At 45.1% G+C, this 22,944-nt stretch overlaps 1 protein-coding gene across 3 annotated transcripts in view; it reads right to left on the bottom strand.

Annotated features, from left to right (window-relative positions):
• Positions 1-2,740: 2,740 nt before the first annotated feature.
• Positions 2,741-22,944, bottom strand: part of Smarcc1 (SWI/SNF related, matrix associated, actin dependent regulator of chromatin, subfamily c, member 1) — a 106,245-nt gene continuing 86,041 nt past the window's right edge. Inside the window, 3 exon segments of one of the 3 annotated variants that reach the window (NM_001413573.1) lie at positions 2,741-5,077; positions 7,844-8,020; positions 20,384-20,645. In NM_001413573.1, coding sequence (NP_001400502.1) covers positions 4,986-5,077; positions 7,844-8,020; positions 20,384-20,645 — 531 coding nt within the window. In that variant the 3' untranslated portion in view covers positions 2,741-4,985. 3 annotated transcript variants of the gene reach the window in all.

Raw genomic sequence — 22,944 nt, 5'->3', positions numbered from 1 at the left:
TGTGCTTTACAGACCCTCATTCCTTTCTTGCATTTCAGAAGAGGTACCAGGATGCAGAACAGGGCAACAGAAGCCTTATCTCCTCACCCAGCCCAGCCTCTACTTTCCCGGGTATTTAATGCTATATGCCACAGCCCCTGAGACCTTCTCTCTACCTCCAACATGCTGGGATTATGGCTATGTTGCTATGCCTGGCTGCTAAGCTATTAGTAATGGCCATCACAGAATGACCAAGCTTCTGATCTTAGGCACGGGGACAAAACTGTTCCTTTGGTGGGGAGGTACAAAATAGGCAACTAGGAGTAGACCTACCCGCACCACTCCTGGCAGGAAGGGAAGGGGTCTAGGGCCTTCGGGTTGCTGTAACTTCCTCATGGAGATCAAGTGTTTCCATTTCTGGAAAGGGTACACAAACCTGGGGGTAGTTATTTTGTCAGGCAATGGTTTGTTATTATGATGCAAAAGGTTTTTGAATTTATTAACTAACTCCAAAGCCAGGCCAGTTGGGAGAAAACCACTCAACTACCTAGATTGCAGAAGACACCTGCTGCCTGGGCAGAGGACTAAGTTCTCCTCAGGGACCCTGTAGATGGTGTGGAGTAAGCTGAGCCTTAGCTGGGTGGCACATGGTCGGTAGATGCAAGAGAACAGAAGCTGAAGATTGTCCTGGGATACATGAAGGCCTATTTCAACAAACAGCGAAAGTGAGCGGACATGGAGTGAGGGAGGGATACTATAATCTAGATGGCTACTACAAGTCTGTCAGGTTCAAGGCCAAGCCAGATACAAGACCTCAGCCTGTCAAAAATCCCAGAGCTACCACTTCCGCCCCAACACCAGCTCCATCTTGGAGAGCAGTTGACAGGCTGCTAGGAAATCAGATCTTTTTCCCCTACTGTCAGGTCCCTACAGGTAGTATCACCACTTTGCTAAGGGCTTCATACACTACCTCTAGGGCTGGTGATTTCTCCTGCAAAGGTCAAAGTTCCTGCCAGCACAGGTTCCATGGCTGCTTTCCATGGAGCTACAAAAGCACCCAAAGGCTTCTGGGAAATGCAAGAATTATGGATTGCCTCTGAGTTTTGCATAGCAGAAAAGCAAACACAGGAACCAAAGACCCTTTAGGGGTCAGAACAGAGTGTGGGTTGGTCCTGGAAGGTACACGGGTGTTTGTTAGTTTTAATTGGTTCACTGAATTGGTCCCTCTCCCATTACTACCCCTAAACCACCCAGACAGGGTTTCTCTGTGTAGCTGTAGCTGTCTTCAAGCTCAGAGATCTGCCTGCCTTTGACTTCCCAGTGCTGGGATTAAAGTGTTACCCCAGCCAGGACACTACCAGTGGTCTGAAGCCCTTTGAAAATATAAAAGCTATGAAAGAGATCTACCATGCTAGCCATGCCTGGCCCACGTTATCCAATTTTTGTTGTTTTTTTTTTTTTTTCCAGATGGGGTTTCTCTGTGTGGCCTTGGCTGTTTTGGTACTGACTCTGTAGATCAGGCTGGCTTTGAACTCAGAGAATTGCCTGCCTCTGCATCCCTGCTGAGATTAAAGGCATGAACCACCACTACCCAGCCCATCAACCATTCTTTATGGCAGTGTGGTGTCAGGTCTCTGCCTGAAGGTCAGGATTAAAACTCTCCCCCAACTTCACTATGTAGCCCTAGGTGGGCTTACAAGAGATCTACTTGCCTGTCCTTTATGATAGAGGTATATGTTCCCAGGATTAATACAGTCTAGCCACCCCCATTCCCAGCACATCAGAAACCACGAGGCACCTCCCACTTGGGACTGAATTCAGGATATTATAGAGAGAGTATAGGCCACTCAATTCAGATTTTGCATTGTTTCTTAGTTTTCGTCAGGAAAAAAAAATTTTTTTTTTTGGATAGGTCTTACTTGTACCACAATATCCTTTCTGCCTTTAGGATACTGTAAATTACTTTCATTTTCCTCAAGAATGCTTGCCCTCTGTGAAATGCTATTTCTTTATTGTTTGACATTCTGCTGGCTTGGATGGTGCAGCCTGATTATTTATTTACAGCTGGGGTTTACTAGTATGTAAGGCTAGATATACACCTCAAACACAGCAGGATCTCCTATTTTTACTGGACAAAACGTCTTGAGAAGGATTTGTAGTTTTGTACTACCACACAATGTTTTTGAGGAGAAAAAACTTAAAAGCCAGATTTCATGGCACTTGTCTTTAATTCCAGTATTTGAGAGGCAGGTGGGTGTTAGTGCAAGACCAGCCTGACCTGTGAGTGAGTTCCAGGTCAGTCAAGACTATACAGTGACTCCATCTTAAATAAAACTCGTACAGATATATATGCATGTGCATATGAGTGTACATGTACAGGCCAGAGGACAACTTTGGGGAGTCAGTTCTCTCCCACCATGTGGGTAGCCAGGAGACTTAATGTCATTAGGCTTGGTTGCACACACATTGTATCGGCTGATAAAAGATCAAGTTACATCTAAGTGTTACCTGACCAACTCTTTGACTCCCTAAGACCATTCCCCTTTGAAGGAGGCACTAGGACACTAGGCTACCTTCCTTCTGGAGAGCTTCCAGTCATCGTTCTTTGAATGAAGGGGAAGGTATCCAACTTTATGAAGCTCCGTGGAAGGGATCAGCCTGGTAGGCTCTGAGCCATGGAATTTTAAGCTCACCAGAACCAGGTGAGGCTGAGGACTCTCGCTGCAGAACCCACCATGAAACGAATGGATGGATGCAGAGATTGGGGCTAGAATTCATAAATGGTATTCATTTATTCAATGAAAAAGAGGGACATTAAGCCACTTTCATTCATTTTTTTCTCCCAAACTCTCAAAACTCCCTTCCCTCATTAAAACAAAACCTAAAGGAAAAACAACAAAAACCAAAAACCCACACTGAGAAACACATTTGTACAAAAACCACACAGTACCCAAGCCCGCCCCTCACAAAATTGAATGGGTGTTATTACAGGAATGACACCGGACTCCCAGTCACGGAAAGAGCTGTTAACTCAGGTTTGTAGATTATCAACACTGTAAAATTATCTCTATTTCATCTCTCAAACTGGAAAGTGATCACATTACAGACCTTAGGTTATAACGACCACAGTATGGACCAGAGTCCTATTCTTCTAGGATCCAGGCAGAAGGCAAGTGTTCGGAGTCAATTTACTTTGGAGAGAATGGAGGGGAGCCCTGGCCACGGTCAAAAGGCACTGGGGTCTTCCTGGAGACAAATGAGCAGAGTGAGCTCCCAAGGAACAAGCTCACTTCCATCTCCACTCTAAGACTCTAGAATATAAAGAAGGGGCAGGGTTTCTCTAGCTCTAGCACCCCAAGACTCTGGCGGTGACTCGAGCACCTTGTTAGAGGCAAACCCAAGAGTCTCCAAGGCAAATCTCAACTGTGGGGTTTCTTTTTTTGTTATTAAGAAATGCCTACCTACCTCTCATACATAAAGCTTTAAAACACATAGAAAATACACCCATAAGGTCTTCTACCGTGCGTTCTCAAGAATGAAATTGCCACTTAAAGTTCTGCCAAAAACACGCTTTTGCTACTAATGGAAAGACAGAAAGAAGGGAGGAAGGGAGGGAAGGAGGGAGGGAGGGAGCTGACAAAACCCAAGCCCATCTAATTGTTCATCAGCAGGGGTAGATACAGGCTCAAATTAAGGCATTTGTGTGTGTGTGTGTGTGTGTGTGTGTGTGTGTGTGTGTGTGTCTTCCTCAGGGATGGCTCCCCAAACCTTAAAGCCTAACACTCTGGAGCCAACAGCATACTTTCCATAACCCTGTGACAGATGGAAATGTGAGGTCTTACAAGAAGGAGGAACAGAGGCTACTGGTCACACGTGGGCATTTCCACTCCCACTCTGCACCTCAGTACCGCTTAAGAAATCCCATTCACCCTGGCTACAGCAAGAGGTAGTTTAGGATCTGTACCCCGCCACCCTAACCAAGCTGCATGAGAGAAAATGTTTAGCATAATCTACTTAGCCCATTTTACATTGTTTTCCTTTTTTATAGGAGGAAGGTTTAAAAAACATGTAACATGGTGAGTTTAGAGCATGTGTATTTGGGGAAGGTTGGACGGGGCTCCTAAAGTGTGTAGGTAGGGCCCCAGACCCTTTATCTTTCTTTGTTAGACTGGGAAAAACCAGCAAATACCTGTCAAATTTCAACTTTTAAAGCCCACGCTGCCCTTAGGAAAACAACCATCTAGTTCAATACTGCAAATCTTTTGCACAAAAACCCAGAATGGTGGGAGAAGGAAGGAGTGGCTGGCTCTCCTGTTTGTGCTCTTGGCTGTGCTGTCATACAACAGGGACGGTGGTGTGTTCTTCCAGGCAGCGTGGAGTCCCTCATGGTCCTCACCAGGAAACTTATCAAAGGGATTACCCCCACCCCCCAGCTCTTCCCATTTTGGAGCATTTATGTGTCACAAGTCTCAGGAACTTTACCAGTAGCACCACTCTTAGCTCAGATAAGCAGAAATAAGGTCACTTATAATGCCTTAAGGTGTGTCCCTCTGTGGCTATCTCTTTCTGCCCATTACCACTTTTTGGTTTCTATTAACTTAGGATACTTTCTTTAAAAACAACCGTAACAGAGAAAGAAAGGACAATAATTATATAGGATTATCCATTGAAGCCTTAGACAAAGCAGAGAGACAGATAGACAGACAGACAGACACAGAGAGGATATTAATGTCAACAGGACCTGCAGACCAATTGCTAACATCTGTCACACGGGGACAGGGGACATGGTACTTTTAAAATGATCAGAGCACACTAGTCACCACAGGCTTTCCATTGAATGTCAACTAAGGACCTGACACACGAAGTATCAGAGTGGAGAGACATGGGACTTGTGCTTGGGGTTGTGAAAAAAAAAATCTTGCAAGAAAACCAAGGAAGCCGAGACACAAGTCTTGCCATCCCCAGTTCAGCTTGTGGTGGCTGTGGAGGTTCCCTGGTCTTCCAGGCTAGGGAGTGGCTGAGGCTGGAGGGCCTGGAACAGGAGGTGGAGGGACCCCATCTGCAGGAGGCGGCGGCGGCTGCTGTGGTGGAGGAGGATCTGCAAACACATTCAAGGTAACTCGTCATTGCTGGAAACACAGGGAGGGAGGCTTGGAAAAGTCCATTCAATGGAAAGCAACAGAAAGGAATTTTTCCTTCTTTTTTTTGGGACAAGGTTTTGCAATGTAGTCTAGGCTGATCTTGAATTTGCTGTGTAGACCAGACTAGCCTCAGATTCAGAGATCTGCCTGCCTCAGCCATTATGCTGGCATTAGAGACGTTTCACCATCCTTAGGAAGTAACTTGGCAGCAGGCAAGCAATACCAGTTCATAGGTTTGCTACCTGAGGTCAAGCGCACAGCAGCCAACTGCTGACCCTAACCTAAGAGATAGGAGGGGACGTGTCAGAAGTCAGCCCACCCCTCTCCAAGGACCACTTTCAAGAATCACTCCAGACATTTTTTTTAAGAACTTAATTATATTTCCATTTTATTGTACTCTAATTGTTCTCTCTACTAATTGTGTTTCTTCATTAAGTAATCAGAGCCTTCATGGGTTACTTCTGCATCACGGTCTTTCTTTATCCACGGTGTCTACCCTAGCTGGGCACAGGAGAGATGTCAATACCTTCTTGCTGATTAACTGTTTCTACCGTAGCCACAAACCCCACAGGGGCAGCTGCTGACAAGCTGGATACTCTTAGGAGGCCTTCAACTGCCATCCTCGGATTTCTGGACCAAACTAGGTCAGGTCCTGAAGGGAACAATCAGCCTGAGTGTCTGGGGTTCTTTTCTATTTCAAGTCTAGCCGCTTTTGTGTACAAAGGAACCCTAGAGATCATTTAATCCAAGAGGGTAAAACCTCTAGATCTTGTGAGAAATAAAACATATCAAATAAATAGGAAAAGCACAGCCACCCCGGCCAGGCGTTCACCATCTATACTACCCAGGGCCTGCTATCAACCCCAGTGAGGCGTTCACAGTCTATACTGCCAAGGGGCTGCTACCAGACCTCCACAGTACTGAGAGCATTCAGAATCCCATAATCTCGGCCTCTGTGATCTGAGTAGAAGACACCAAGTCCTGAGGACAGGAAGCTACTCTGTGTGGCTACGCAGAGTGGCCTATCCAGAGTCCAGGAGCCAAGTCAGAAGCTGGGACTCTCTAGAGGCCCCCTTTGTACATGGACTCCACGTGCATTCTCAAGGCACTCCTTCGAGGACCCTTCACAAGAGTCCTGATGTCAAGAATCAAGCAGACCAGTGGTCAAGTCCAGTGATACAATGTGATTGCGAGAGATGGCAAACTTCATCTGCTCTCTTGAAGGCCAATGCTTTCTTGCCTAGGAGGCATTTTGTTACCCTCTACTATGGTATCTGACCACAAGCTCAAGGGAAATAATTTTACAAATGGGCCAGATTCTATAAATTTAGTTAAGCCAAGACTTTCTTCTGTGTGTCTACTTTGTCTTAGCCTCTGGGATTTACACGCCTCTGTATGAAGCCGCCGTCCCTGCAAGAAGTCTCCTGGAGTATTACAGTGCATTCCAAGGACTTCCAAGTTCCCTGTAGTAGCTATTGTGTATGTGTGCATGGCTGTGCCGGTGCAAGACCATCTGTTAACTTAAAAGACAGCTTGTGGGGATCAGTTCTCTCCCCTACTATACAGGTCCCAAGGGAACAAACTCACACTGTCAGGTTTGGCTGCAAGAGCCTTGACCTGCTGAGACATCCCACCAGTTATAGCTTAAAATTCTTACTAAAGTTTATCCAACTATTTTAAAAAATGTGTTTATTTTGGTTCCTTGTTCTAGGGGTCAGTCCATAAAGCTCACACAGCCAAGGATTATGGTTTTCTTTTTTCTTTTCTTTTCTGAGGCAGAGTCTCTATGTAGCATTGGCTGTCCTGGAGCTTGCTCTGTAGACCAGGCTGGCCTCAAACACACTGCCTCTGCCTCCTCAGTGCTGGTGGGTGAGCCATCACTGCCCAGCAGGCAAGGATTCTTTCTGGTTATTTATTTTGTCTTATGAATCAGAACTAACTTCTGGCCACACACATGAACTTCTTAAGGAATCAGATTCTGCCTGGATCGTCTTCACTGAGCATGTCTACCCAGCTGAAGGCAGATCACAGTCTCTGATGTAACCCTGTGGAGGTCAAGGCTTGAAATGGGGTATGGGGAGCACTTACAGGAGAAATGACCTGGGCTCTGAACACAAGCTCAGAGGGATGCTACTGAACTTCATTAACACCTCTCTATCTGGCATTATTTTTTGCAGTTCCTAAACCATCTCATTTCAAATCTATGTAGGTACTACCAAAGTATCAAGAATAGCTATAAGACCTTTCTTATTATGTAGCCTTGGCTGCCTGGAGGCCACACACTCACACACACAGACACAAACAGACATACACACAACTAGGATGGCCTCAAACCTGTCTCTGCTCCTGAGTACTGGGATTAAACCCTTCAATTGGACTAGGTCTGGTCCAATTTCTTTTTTTTTTCCCTACTCATCACTTTTAACCTTACAGTATAACAGCTCTTGTAGGGGAATAACAGCCAGGAACTATGCATGCCAGTTGATATTCAAACTAGTCAGGTTTAATCACGAGTGACAAAGAAATCAGTGGCTCATCCACAGACCTCAGTACTGAGTATATAACCTGAGTTTCAAACCAAAATGTTATCTCCCACAACTAAATGTTGCAGGCTAGACTGTCTATGGACTTGCTACATCTCATGAAGAGAAGAAAGCCTTTCTTCCTTGTCTGTAGCTTCCATAGCAGGATGCTGGGGCATGTCTTCCCGCTGGGCTACTTACACATGCCGTTTGGTGCTGTGAGGGGTACCCGGGGTCCTAAGATGTTTCCGGGCATTGGAGGCATACCGGGAGGGGTAGGGCCACTCCCAGTAGGGTGAATGTTGGCTGCCACGGTGGGAATCATGCGACCTGGCATAGGTTGCCCAGGCATCATGGAGCCAGGGCCTGGTATTTGACCTGTAGAAAGAGATTGAAAGTATTATAAGTATGCATGTACTGGGGGTGGGGTGGGTAGGAACCAATTCAATGTCCATGATTGTAGAACATAGACAAATATTTTAGTATGTGGATATATGTGCACAAACAAGCCATGGTACAAGTATGAAGGCTAGAGGAGAACTTGTAGGACCAAGTTATGTGTGTGAATTCTGAGGACTGCACTTAGCCATACTTGAGGGCAAGTACCCTCACTATCCCACTGGCCCGATGATCTGCCTTTTATTCATTTCTTTGTAGAACACTTAACTGAGGAACAGTCCACTGACTGACTTCTCAACTTTAGTATAGGAAAGGTAGTTGCTATTAAGAGTGAATTACAGGGCTGTGGTCATGGCTCAATTGCTACATGAATACAACTGGTAGGAATGTTTCCCTCATTCACAAGAAGTTGTGAACTCAATCCCCAGTACTACATAAACAGTGTTGAGATATATGCCTATAACCTCAGGACCTGGGAGGTAGAAGTAAGATTTCAAAGTCACCACTGGCTAGACAGAGTGAGTATGAAGCCGATCTACAATACACGAATCCATCTCAAAAAGCAAGGAAGCAACAACAAGCGGGAGCAGCTCTGAGAAAGGTCAGGCAAAGATCGGATGTGTTCCGTTACTCTAAATGAGAAGTGGCTAACCCATCCCATCCCATCCCATCCCATCCCATCCCATCCCATCCCATCCCATCCCATCCCATCAGTGCCTGTGCAGACCAGAGATCAGAAAGGACGTTCAAAGGAAATCAGTGCACAAAAACCACCACTGTAAAAGGTTCTACCTCTCCCTGACCTGGGGGATCCCCTAAAGGAATCCATGAAGCACTGGCCTGGTAAAATCACAAGTGGGGTTGGGCTGAGGCGAGCGGAAGGGATAGATGACAGACAATTTCATCTCTTCCCCGTGTCTGTTCATTAATGCTGGGAGACAGAACAAATGTCTCTGATTTACTTGAGTACTGATCATTCTTCTGTGACGACTCAGTAAGTATTAGACTCTGCTACTGAGTGATGTTGCATGCATTCAGCTTTGCCTCTGTAGCATGCAAGCCCTCACAGGTAGGGAGGTAGGCAGGGAGCTCACTTCTTTTTTTTTTTTGGTTCTTTTTTTCAGAGCTGGGGACCTAACCCAGGGCCTTGCGCTTGCTAGGCAAGCGCTCTACCACTGAGCTAAATCCCCAACCCCGGAGCTCACTTTTTAATTCAGAAGTGCAAACTCTAGCTTGGAGACAAAGGGGCACTTCTAAAGTGGGCACATGATAAAGGGAGGCCAGCTTCAGAGTGACACAGTCCCTATCCACCTTCACACTGCCTCTTCTACCAAGTACAGCCATGACAGCCTTAGAAAGATGACAGGAGTCTGCGAGGCTCATTGTCACAAAGACAGTCACCATGAGGAATGTACATACATACAACATACAACTGTATAGGATCATTTCACACAGTGCAGCTTCACTCCCTGATTCCAAAGGAAGGTCTGCTGAGTCCATGTCAAGAGCCAGGAGAACAACAGGCAACACACAGAGGAGTACCCACAGCCTGCTGACCGCTTTCCTCTTCATCTACTCTGAATATGTCTGAAGACAAGCCCCAAGGCTGTACAGAAGAAACCCGAATGGTTCTCCTGCTTAACTGCACGGCTTGGTTATGATCTGGCACCACTTTATTCTTCTTGTTAGTAGTTCCTCTAACATGCTTGTGAGAGGCAGTGTGTGCTGGGTTAGTAAACCTGATACAAACTAGAGTGGCCGAGGAAGACGGTCCTCAGCTGAGGAACTGCCTGCATCATTTTGGTCTAGGGGATTTCTGTGAAGCATTTATTGATTAATTACTCATATGGGAGGGGTCAACACACGATGGGCGGTGTCACCCCTGGGTAGTCATAGAAGAAAGCAACGGGAGAGCAAGCCAGGAAACTGTTCCAATTCTGCCCTGACTTACCTCAGCATCAACCATGATTATGAGGGGCAAACCTTTCCTCCTCAAGTTGCTTTTGTTCATAGTGTTTTATCACAACAGAAAGCAAAAGAGGAGCCAATATTAGTAACTTAAAAAAAATTAGGGGGTTGGGGATTTAGCTCAGTGGTAGAGCGCTTGCCTAGCAACTGCAAGGCCCCTGGGTTCGGTCCCCAGCTTCGGAAAAAAAAAATTATACATATATTTTTATGTATGTGTGTACACTGTCTTCAGACACCCCAGAAGAGGGCATCAGATCCCATTACAGATGGTTGTGAGCCACCATGTGGTTGCTGGGAATTGAACTCTAGACCTCTCGAAGAGCAGCCAGTGCTCTTATTGCTGAGCCTTCTCTCCAGCCCACAACATCATTATCTTTTTTTTTTTTTTTTTTTTGGTTCTTTTTTTTTCAGAACTGGGGACCGAACCCAGGGCCTTGCGCTTCCTAGGCAAGTGCTCTACCACTGAGCTAAGTCCCCAACCCCAAACAGTGTTTTTTTTGGTTTTTTTTTTTTTTTTTTTTGTTTTTTTTTGGACAACATCATTATCTTATAGGTAATAAAAAGAAGCTCAGAGTCCCAAAGGAGTTTGCATTTTATACAACGACTCCTGTCCAGGTTGGTCTGGAGCTGTGTACTTCATGCTAGTATTGAACTTGTAATGATCCTCTGGCCCCAGCCCCATGAAGGATGGAGTTACAGCTATGCCACTATGCATAGCTTCAAAGCTTTCTTTATGGACAAAGCAGGGGAAATCATAAAATATATTCAAGCCATCTAACCTAAGATCCAGTTCTCTTCTCACGATATACTCTGTCCAAACGAAACACTTTATAAGAAAGTCCTCATTATATCACCTCTGGAGGGTTTCTAATTGTTTATTTATTTGAGACAGGGTCTCACTATGTAACCCCAGGCGGCCTAGAACTGACTACACAGAACACTGGCCTAGAGCTCAGATCTGCCTGCTCCTGCCTCCTGCTGAGCCCGTGTGCACAAGTGAGCAGCACCACCGCTCCTTCCCTCAGTCTTCACAAAACTAACTTAAGCACCTTTTACCAGTCGAACATCAATAACCACAATTTTGAAATTAAAAAAAAAAAGTGTGAATATTGGAAATTGTCTTTAAAATTTTCTTTTATGTGCATTGTTGCTTTGCCTGCATGCTTCTGTGTGAGGACAACAGACTCCCTGAAACTGGAGTTATAGAAACATGGAGTTATAGTTGTGAACTCCATGTGGGCAATGGGAATTGAACCTGGATCCTCCGGAAGATTAGTTAGGATTCTTAATCACTGAATCGTCTCTCCAGCTGCTGGAAATGACTAAAAATTCACCTCTGGAGAACTGGAGAAAAAAGAAGTTCAAAAACTCGAATTTTCAAGTGTTGGGTTGATATTCAGTGTGCAGCAGTCCGGATGGCAGTGCAGGTGTGACACGGACTGAGAGGAGACCATCAGATCCCCTGAGGGGTCCTAATCTAACTACAAGTATCCAAGAAAGACACAGGAAGACGGTGGGGTAGACACAGAGTGCTGCGAGCAGGGAATGCCAAGCAACCACTGGGATGGAGAAGGAACAGAGACTCAGCTTCACTCAGACCCCTGAGGGGGAACACGGCAAGGGAGGGCCAGAGACCTCACCTTCAGACAGTGAGAATAAATTTCTACTCTTTGGAGACAGGGCCTCCTATGTATTCCAGGCTAGCCCGCATTCTCTTTGTAGCTGAGCATGACCTTAAATTGGTGTTACTCCTACAGTCTGAGTGCTGAGATTATAGGTGTGGGTTTTTATGTTTTGACGCCTGGATTTACACAGCCTTGGGAATTACACTGAAGTCTTTGTACACATTCAGCGGGTTGTCTACTAAGTGAGTTACATCTCTAGCCCAACTTTCTATTGTTTTAAGTCACAGCAAATGTGTGATAAACTGGCTATGATGACCCAGAAATCTAATGCATGAAACACACATTGCCATGTTCCAACGTTTTAAGAACTTTAAAAGCACAAATCAATTGAACCTCAGGAAGTCTGTTTTGCCTGCTGAAGGGGAAGGAGTTAAGCGAGTAGCTACCTGAGCAGCGTGAAGCATGGAAATGGGGAGCAGGGTCTGAGGGTGTAGTATGTCTGGCTCCAGAAACTGTGCTAGTAATCCCGGCACATGTGAGCAAGGGCCAGCCCACTTTCAGCCTGTGCTGAGTCGTGCTATGAGGTCTGAAGCCTGAGAATAACCTTCTCTCCTCAATTGCCATAGAGAGGACTGTGAAGCTGTTCTCACCCGAGGTTAGAGTAAAACAATTCCTTCTGCTTCTGAGATTCAACTAGACTGGATGGCCAGCAAGCCCTAGGGAGTCCCATTTGCACCTGCCCAGCCCTGGAACTGAAGTATGTGATGCCAGACGAGGCAGTTACATAAATACTAGAATCAAAGGAAGGCTCTCAGGATGCCACTTGAACGCAGTTATATATTGAACCATCTCCACAGCTCCAGAAAAGGAGGAGAAGTAAGAGCCCTAGAAGGAAGACAAAAATCAATGTTCTGTCTACCCGAAACCTAAAGTTCCTTCCTTCCTCCCCCTGCACCCGTGTGTGTGTGTGTGTGTGTGTGTGTGTGTGTGTGTGTGTGTGTGTGTTGTACGGTTACTTGACACAAGTATCATCAAAAAAACAAAATATAGGGCTGGAGAGATGGCTCAGCGGTTAAGAGCACCGACTGCTCTTCCAGAGGTCCTGAGTTCAAATCCCAGCAACCACATGGTGGCTCACAACCACCTGTAAAGAGATCCAATGCCCTCTTCTGGTGTGTCTAAGACAGCTACAGTGTATTCATATATAATAAATAAATAAATCTTTAAAAAAAAAAACAAAAAAAACCCAAAACAAACAAACAAAAAAACCAAAATATATATAATCTTGCTAATTCTTGCAAGCTTAAAGTACTATTACTCACATAAACCTGAAATACCAAGACACTGCTAGACAAAATGTGTGTGTACATAGTCCATTAAAACACACACACACACACACACACACACACACACACACACACACACACACACACACACACACACACCCCAATTTCTAAGGTGGGAGGAGGAAGAGGTAAGAGAGAGGAGGGGAGGAGAGGGAGGACGGAGAGGGAGTAAGCCTCAAAGCAGCAGTGGCAAAGCACAGGATGGTGGGAGTCTGACCTACATACAAACATTTTTTAAACAGCAGGCATCGGAAGCCTGGGAAATGGAAAGGTTTGCTAAAATTAGGCTTAGCTTGTGGAAAACCCTCTCCCTCCCATGTTTATTCGATCCTGACTAAAGTCTTATACCTATCATGTCTAATGGGACATTAGGTAAGGATCTCATTTTTATTTATTGGAAGACTAAGATGTGAAAAGAGAAAGAAGCTAGAAACAGGAACCGTGAACACCTAGTCTTAAGCGTGTGTCATCCATCCATGGCTAACTATGCACAGACACCCTCTGGCTGAGGCCCCAGGAGAACGGAAATAACACAACTGGGGCCAAGTGAGGGGAAGCCCGGGATCCTCCGAGGCTTCTTCCCCAGAGCAGCTTCCTGGGGGCTGCCTGTCACAGATGCTCTTTGTTAAGGACTGAGCCTCACTGTTCTCTTTGTGAGGCAACCACTGCTCAAGGGAGCGGTGCGGCAGCTTTGTCATCAGACGGTGTAAGGTGCCACAGACCAAAAAGGAGCCGTTTCCTCTTCCCTTTTAGTGTGGGGCTGAGCCCACAGTACTGTTCTTGAATACTTTCCCACGGTAAGAGCTGTAACTGGGTTTTCTTTTTTTTTTTTTTTTTTTTCGGAGTTGGGGACCGAACCCAGGGCCTTGCGCTCGCTAGGCAAGCGCTCTACCACTGAGCTAAATCCCCAACCCCTGTAACTGGATTTAATGGAGGGGGAAAAAAGATGGTGCAGCAGTGAGGAGCACCCGATGCTCTTCACGAGGAGTTGAACTCAAGTTCCAGTAGTCGTACCAGCTTCTGAGAAACCAAGCACCTGCAGCCCCAGCTCCAGAGGGTGAAACACCCACTTCTGCCTCTGTGAGCAATGAAAGGTCTAACTATGCAGACACCCTCTGGCTGAGGCCCCAGGAGAACAGAAATAACCCTACTGGGGCCAAGTGAGGGGAAGCCCGGGATCCCCCGAGGCTTCTTCTCCATTAGCAAGGTCAAGGGGGAAAAGGGTTAGAGCCTGAGCGGGAAAGAGCATGGGTTTGAGGTAGCTGCTATGGGCTACATTGAGACCATTTTGGTTTTCATTTCAAGAAAATGAAACACAATAAGCCAAGTGGGTCAGTGCCTCAACTGAAAGGTATGTCCTACTTTTGTTACTGAAATAACGATTTATAGAAATAACATCTTTTCACCACACCACACTCAGTCCTTTCTTTTCAGTGATGCAATAGACAGACGTCAGGGCCTTGGGCGTGTTAGAGGGGTGTGCCACCAGGGCCCACACGCACTGGTCACCTGACAGGCTGCACTCCCCTATGCTTGTCCACGTACAAAATCAAACTGTTGGCAACACCAACAAATGATGCAGTCAAGACTCCCAGCTGGGCCAATGAGGTGGCTCAGTGGGTAAGGGACTTGCTCTGAGGTCTGACACCTAAGTTCCACACCAGGAATCGACATGGTGCGGACAGAACTACCTTCCAGACACACACACCCAGACACACACACCCAGACACACACACCCAGACACACACACCCAGACACACACACACACACACACAAAGAAAATTTAACAACTAAAATAATTACAGGCAAAAGCAGTTCTGTTTGTGTAAAGGTTTTTCTTGACAAATAGCCTGATTTAAAAATATTTAGGGTGATTTATTTTTACTTTATGCTCATTATTTTGCCTCCACGAATATCTGTGTAAGGATGCCAGAAGCCCCGGAACTGGAGTTCCAGACAGATGGAACTTGCAATGTGTGTGTTGGGAACTGAACTTGGGTCCTCTTGGAGGGTAGCCAGTGCTCTTAACCACCACATCATCTTTCCAGCCTCGGCAGTTAGGCTGAGAAACTGTTAGGTACCATTTTACAGTCTAACGGGAGATGATGTCTCTTTTAACAAGTTCAGCAAAACCTAAGATAAGGTAAAAATAGATGTGCCAACCATACAACAGAAACACTCTGCGGTAGAGAGACAGCTCAGTGTTTAAGAGAGCACAATGCTCTTCCAGAAAACCCAAGAGCAGTTCCTAGCACCATAACTGCCTCTAACTATAGCTGAGGGGGATCCAAAACCTCTGGCTCCAGCCTCCAAGGTACCCATATTCACCCCAACACCTGAATACAGACTTAGAGACAAACACGCACAATTAAATATAATACACACCAGAGACGGAGAGATAGGTGACTTAGCAGTTACGAGAACTTGGCTATTCTCCAGAGGACCTGGGTTTGATTCCCAACACCCACTCATTGGCTCACAACCACCTAGACTGCAGTTCCAGCAGATACAAGGCCCTCTTTTGGCTTCTACAGGCACAAGGGACACAAGTGGTACACAGCCATACATGTAGACCAAACCTCCACACACATGAAATAAACACTGTGCTATATGCTACTACACATAATTTGTCTTTTTGTTTGCTATGAAAAAAACCATCTTAGGACACACACACCCAGGCACCCACGTACACATCCATGCACGCAGGCAAAGTCTGGGAAACAGTATCATATAAGCAATCAGTACAGAGGTGCAGCTCACAGAGAGGGCATCAGCTACTAGATAACCAGGCCTCCATCTGTACTCAGCCTAGGAGGCTCACACCAATGAACCGTAATTTCATTTTCTTGAAATAGGCTCTCACTATGCAGTTGTGGCTGGTCCTCCTGCCTCTACCTCTCCAGATATGGACTACAGGTGTGGGCTTTTACACTTGAATGAACTCCTGTTCTAATGGGCACTATCACCATTGATGGACGGTGGTGGTGGTGTGTGTGAGACACACATATGCCAGAGGAAGATGTTTACATGGACTCTACCATCCTCCACTTTATTCTTTCCTGAAGTGGCACCTCTCTTCTGAACCTGGAGACTGCTTTTGAGCTGTGCTGGCAGCCACCAAGCCCCAGCGAGCCCTCTGTCCCCCACAGGGATAGGGTTACAAGTTTGTAAAAAAGCACACCTGGCTTGTGTAGGTATTGGGGTATTCATGGTTGTGTAGAAGTCAACCTCCTCTAAAAAGCTTTATGAATTAATCACTCAGCAACAAATCTGTCTTGACTCTTTTTTCCTCCCACTTTCATAGTCACCAGACATAAGGTTTTCCTGCCCATTCATACCACATAAATTCTGGCCAAATACCAAACACTCCCCAGTTACCTGACAGCTGCCCTCAGGTCCTAATGTAAATGCTATGATCTGTGATTATTTTTGTCTTTTTTCTGGTGTGGGGAGTTACATTCCTATTAGGAAGCATAGGATTGAATGCTCTACCTTCTGAATGATGGGACCTTGCCACGGCTACTACTATTACTGATCGCACAGGTGAGAGAGGTCACTATGAAGCCATGGCTGGCCTGGAACTTGCCATGTAGCCCAGACTGGTAATCTACCTGACTCTTTAGAGCTGTCATATATCATTGTGCCCAGCTCATCTGTAAACTTTTCTAAAACTCAGGAACTGTTAGCTGGATGGACTTTGTGTTAATTAGCCTTGTATTGCTGGGATAAACTACAAGCAAAGCCCACTCGGAGAAGAAAACAGTTATTTCAAGAGAAATCATCGCAGTAGTTCAAAACAGAAACCATGGAGGAATGCTGCTAACCGGCCTGCTCTCTGTCCTGCTCAGCTGGTGGTCTACAGCCAGGGACCACCTGCCCAAAGAACGGGGCCGCCCACAGTGGGCTAAGCCCTTCCACAACCAGCAAGCAAGACAGTGCACCCCAGGCCTGCCTATAAGCCAACAGGGTCTAAGCAATGCCTCAACTGAAGGTCCCTCTTCCAAGGACTGTAGTTGTCATGTTGATGATAAAAAATATGCCAGTACAGACTTTCGTAAAGGCCTCAAGTTGTATCACTGACACAGACAAATCACAGATGGACGACACCTTCACTTCTCCAGCTCCACTTGAAAGGCACTACTGAGATAGTCTGGCAGAGGCAAAGGTTTTTGAGTTTGAGGTCAGCTGGGGCTATTCACTGAGAATCTGACCAAAACAAATAAGTCAAGTAGCAAATGCGGATTGGCTGATGCTAAGTACAAAACTCACCAGCTTTGTTGCTGTCTTTTTTCTTTTGGTTTGGAAAAAGTGTTTCTCCATGTAAGTCTGGAACAGACCAGACTGGCTTCAAACTCAACAGATCTCTTGCTTCTGCCTCCAGGGTGCTGGGATTAAAGGCTTGTGCTACCAATCAGATTCCTTTTCTTTTTAAACACAAGTCTTACTATGTAAGACTATGACCTTGAATCTATAGTGAATCTCTAGCCTATCCTGAGTTCTGGGGATTACAGGAACACACAACTCAACCTGGCTGGCCGGCTAGCTGGCTATATCTGCCTGTCTATCCTTCTGTTTTGAAATTAATTTGCTATGTACCTCTGGCTAGTACAGAACTTGTAATAAAAGTCTTGCTTCCTGAATACAGGGATTGTAGAGACCACCAACTCTGGATGCTGTTATTAATTTTATTAACAGAGATTTAAACAAAAAAGCAAAAACAAACCCAAAACAATAAAACCAAACCAACCCACAAACAGAAAATGACTGTATTCATATGATGAGAGTTGAAACAGGCCTAAAGTTCTGGAAGCATTTCTGCATCATCTATTGTTATGATCATATGCATATTCTTTAACTATTCTCAATTCCAGACACACAATATGTGTACAATAGAAATGTGTGCAGATGCTCCCTGAAAAACATGCTTCTGTTTGTTGATAGCTGAATTAGCTATTCACATGACTTAAATTGGAAAAGCAATCAAACTTTTACCAAAAGAATTCACAAATTTAGAGTGGGAACAGATGAACACTGCAGAGAGAACAGAAGGACACAGTCACGTAGACCAGCATACGCACGTCTTAGATGGGATTAAGAAGGCCAGACAAAAATCACTACGATTACAACCAATAACCTAGTCACTGCGTTTGGAAGTCCTGGGAACTCTATCCTGGGGCACCAGAGACGAAGAAGAACGTGATGGGAGACTGCTGCGGCTACACTCTCCATTAAACTCACAAAGGAAGCACAACTGCATGTACCTTAATATATCATGTATGTGATCTGTATGAATGTAGGTATAAGCATTAAACAGCAAGAATGTAGGGGGTCAGAAGACAACTTCTAGGAATCTTACTGAACCATTGTATAGCCCTGTATATTTTATATACACACATAAAACTTACAGGAAAACAGCTTGACATAGATTAAAAAAATAACCTCTCGGGCTGGAGAGATGGCTCAGCGGTTAAGAGCACTGCTTTTCCAGAGGTCCTGAGTTCAATTCCCAGCAACCACATGGTGGCTCACAACCATCTGTAATGGGATCTGATGCCCTCTTCTGGTGTGTCTGAAGACAGTGACAGTGTACTCATATAAATATAATAAATCTTAAAAAAAAAAAAAAAAAAGTCTCTCGCAATGAATGACCCTTTCCATTACATACTTGATGTGGAAAAGCCTATTTTGGTGAGAAAGTGAAGACAAAATTGCCTAAGTCTCATAAAGGTGACTTTATCAACACACTTGCTGGTACTCCCTCACTAGGAACAGCTGCCTCCAAGGTCACCTGTGACTGCTCTCAGCTCCTGGCAGTCCAGTGTGAATCCTGGCTCCTCTAAGGCTAGGTGTAGGTGGCCTTGCCACCATCAGGTCCTCAACTGCAAAGCAAGGACATGGAGGAATGAACAGATGTGGGAGGACCAAGGCAGTGCAGCACCACCAACAGCAGCTGAGACTAGGGTGAGAGCCTGGCAACCAGCATAGCGCCTACATTTTGAAATAATTACTGTGCTTGAAAATCGACATTGTGGTCCTGCTGAGGGTATGTATATTTCTGAAAACCTAACGCTGGACAAAACGAAGCTCTTATACAGAGATTTGAAGACTGACAGAAGTGTTCAGAGAGGTGGAAAGTACCCCATGGTGCGAGCATGTCAGATTTCAAAGATGATCTCCAGAAACATATTGAAATCAAACAGAAAGACCTGATGATGATAACAGACTTCCTAATGTAATTTTTCAGGTTTGTGTGCCCACATGCGAAACATCAAAACTTCCCCTAGTCAGTACAAGTCCTTTAAAAAAAATTAACTTATATTCTCATGGACACGGTGCTTTGGCGTCACATATGTCTGTGTACGTCTGAACTGATCCTGAGTCTCCCAATAGTATCTGTCGAGCTCATGATGGCATGGCCATAGATTAACCTGGGTCCTCTGGAAGAGCAGCTTGTGCTCTTAACCACCAAGCCACCCCTCCAGTTCCATTCCTTTGTTTTTTGAGTCAGGGTCTTTCTACATAGCCCTGGTTGTCCTAGAACTAACTATGTAAATGAGATTAGTTTCTAATTCAGAAATCCTCCTGCCTCTGCCTTGTGAGTGTTCAAATTGAAGACTTGTATGACCATACCCAGTTATGGTTACTTTTTTATTAGTTAAAACTAATGATACAAGTTCACAGGACATCTATGAAGAAAACAGTATCCAATTATCTCATATCCATGAGAATATATTAAAAATGGTAGAAAGGTAATGAGTTATGAAAAGTTCATTGTGTCTTGCAAGTTTTCTTGAACAGATGCAGTATATACAGAGTCTAAGAATACTCTCTTTTCTTTCTAAAGATTTATTTATCTAATCTATTTGGGTACACTGTCACTCTTTTCAGACACACCAGAAGAGGGCATCAGATCCCATTACAGATCCCATGTGGTTGCTGGGAACTGAACTCAGGACCTCTGGAAGAGCAGTCAGTGCTCTTAACCGCTGAGCCATCTCTCCAGGCCTCAGAATACTTTCTCCAACCTGGTGCTAGGGCTCAGTAGACAGGGTCTCATTATGCACCCTATGCTGACCTAGAACTCACACTCAGTCAGTTTCTGGTTTATGAATGTTAGAATAGGCACACTCACCATGCCTAACATTTGGTTACATTCTTAAGAAACTGGGATATGATGCTGATTCCAAGGCCAATTACCCAAGGAGAAAGAGTCTTGGAGAGGATATTGGAAGTAACTGGCTAGGTGTATGTGATGGTAACAAGAGAACTCACTTGCCCATGAGTTTCTAGATGAAAATGGAGGATTTCAACAGGTTTTGTTAGACATGATTCCTTGGCATGCCCCATGATGATCTGTGTTGTAAAACGGACAAACGTGTCCTGTTAGCAAAGCTTCCTCTTACCTGGTTGGGGAGGATGGGGTGGTGGCATCTGATGGTGCATCATGGGGTATGGAGGGGGCTGCTGATGAGGCATCATGCCTGGGTGGCCTGCTGCCCCAAGTGGGGCCAGCCCCGGTCCTCCCGGGTGCTGGTGTGCTTGCTGAGGTGGCTGGCCGTGCTGCTGCTGCTCCATCTGCTGCCGAGCACGCAGTTCAGCATATTTCAATTGCTCCATGTGGAAGTTCTGACGTTCAGTAAGCAACTGCTGTCTCTGTTGTTCTAGCTGTAATAAATGAAGTAGAAAAAGATGCTACCAAGAGGCTTCTCAGGATGGCATGACAAGTAGGACATTTATTTGATGCCTGAGTTCCATCCACAGGATGCTACAAGAGACTCCTTACCAGGAATGTCCCTATGTTTAGTTTAAAAGTTGTTTTTCCTTGTACCATACAGCACTGGGAGAATGGCCTTTGGCCCTACCTTTGACAGACTGGCTTTCTGCTTCATTATCATCTTTATCAGCTTATTAAATATGATCATTACTAGTCCTTCTGGACACAGTGTGTTGTCGCTATGTTGTTTAGGCTGTTGCACTCCTGGACTCAAGCGATCCTCTTAGGTTTCAAATAGCTGGGACTAGAGCATGGGCCACTCTGTCTAGGAGAGCCTGTAGGTACGATTTATTTATTTGGTAGGTATTATTATCTCACAGGATAGCACTGCAGGCTTCACACAGAGATCTGCCTACCTCTGCTTCTCAAGTGTTGGGGTTAGACATGCCCCGGCATGCTCTGCTGGGCTTACAAAAACTAAAAATACATGACAATCTTGATACTTCCCTAGATTAAAAATAAAGAAAAAAATCGTTTAGGATTGCTATGTCTACTGTAGTGACACAGTGACTCCCAGGTACTGTGTATGTGAAATCCAAGTGAACAGGGTAGGCTCACACAGAGCAGTGGATAACTGGATTGAACTGGTTCTACCTACCTCGCAGATCCTGGGGAGTAAACTTAGGTTAAAAGTACCTTACCAGTTGAACCATGCTACTGTCCAGTAAATAGCAACAGCAGAGTAAGTCCGATTACAAGTAGAATTATTGTAATTTCAGTTGTTTTAAACTTTTGTAACATGGCTGGGACAAAAGTCTTAATTACATGCAAGGCTCGTCTTTATTTCTGTTGACTATCACTATTTCCAGCCACTCAATTGGTTAAGGAAATATAATGTTTTGGCTTTTGGGAAGATCCAGTTCAGTGAATAAATACTAAATATTTACAAATATTGTCGGAGGTGAGCTACTGTGATAGAGGAGCAGCAGGGGAAAACCCGATGGGAGCAAATGTCACACAAGGAGAGAGCTGCGAGCGAGGAAGGAGGAAGACAGATGGAGGTGGAGATGCTCAGGTTCACACCCCGAGAGCTGGTCAGACGGTTTGCAGAGTGGGTAGAGCTGTCATGTAAAGCTCTTGCCTGGTTGGACTTTTTTACACAAGAAAGGACCCAAGATGTAAATATTGAGAGAATGCTCAGAAGGATCAACTCTGGATGATTACATAAGAGACCAAACAATGAAGGAAAGTGTGACACTGACCACAGCCCGCTTCCATACTCCTAAGTATTTTCTTCAGGAAATGTAGGACTCTGCAATTGCCTGAGGTCAGACGCAAGGCTAGCTGTGTTCCGCACAGCTTGGCTGTGGTTCCAATGTGACTTAAGAACTGCAGAAGGTAGGCACAGATCTGCTCTGTAAATAAGCCAGCCTGCTCATGGAGGGTTGTGCTGCTGTCTCTGATCTGGGTTTCACCCTACTTTGTCTTCTTTTTCAAATTCTTAACTAGCATTTCTTTGTAGCTTAAATTCATTGATGGTGGGGTTGGGGATTTAGCTCAGTGGTAGAGCGCTTGCCTAGCAAGTGCAAGGCCCTGGGTTCGGTCCCCTGCTCCGGAAAAAAGAAAAAAAAATTCATTGATGGCTTCCATATAAGCAGCAAAACAAACAAACAAACAAGTCTCTTAGGAAAGGAAATGGGAAGAGTGGAGTCAAACAGGTGGAAAGTGTCTATAATCTTAGCCCTTGAGACTTAGTCAGGGGAATTACCAGTTTGAAGACAGCATGTAGACCCTGCATCAAAATGCATCATCACCATGAGAAAAACAGAAAAGGTGGAAGATTCACTCTTTCGTCCCTAAACCTACCTAACCCCAATTTACTATTTCTAAACATTGCTGTCATTTCACTTATTCTATTTTTTTTTTTTTCTTTTTATGAGGCAGGGGCAGGGCTGGGTGTGAGGAACAAGGCTCTCTTATTACCCAGGCTAGACTCCCCCCGCCACAATCACAGCAATGTCCTGGCCTCACTCTTCTTGGCTTCATAAAATGCACAAAGTAATTAAAAGGAAGTAATTATGTGACAAAAAAGTAAGTAAAAAGGCGAGTGATTAAATACATATACACACACCCGGAAAAGAAAACCCAGTTTAAAGCCAAAGCATTAATGTAGGACAAACGAGTCCCCTGAGGTGAGAGTTAGGGCCCAGACTGCCGTTCCCAACTGGCTCCAGATGGCTCTGGACTTCT

This window comes from Rattus norvegicus, chromosome 8, assembly GCF_036323735.1.
Source record: "Rattus norvegicus strain BN/NHsdMcwi chromosome 8, GRCr8, whole genome shotgun sequence".
Lineage (NCBI taxonomy): Eukaryota > Metazoa > Chordata > Mammalia > Rodentia > Muridae > Rattus > Rattus norvegicus.
Note: the sequence above shows the minus strand (reverse complement) of the source record. Positions and strands in the feature narration are given on the sequence as shown.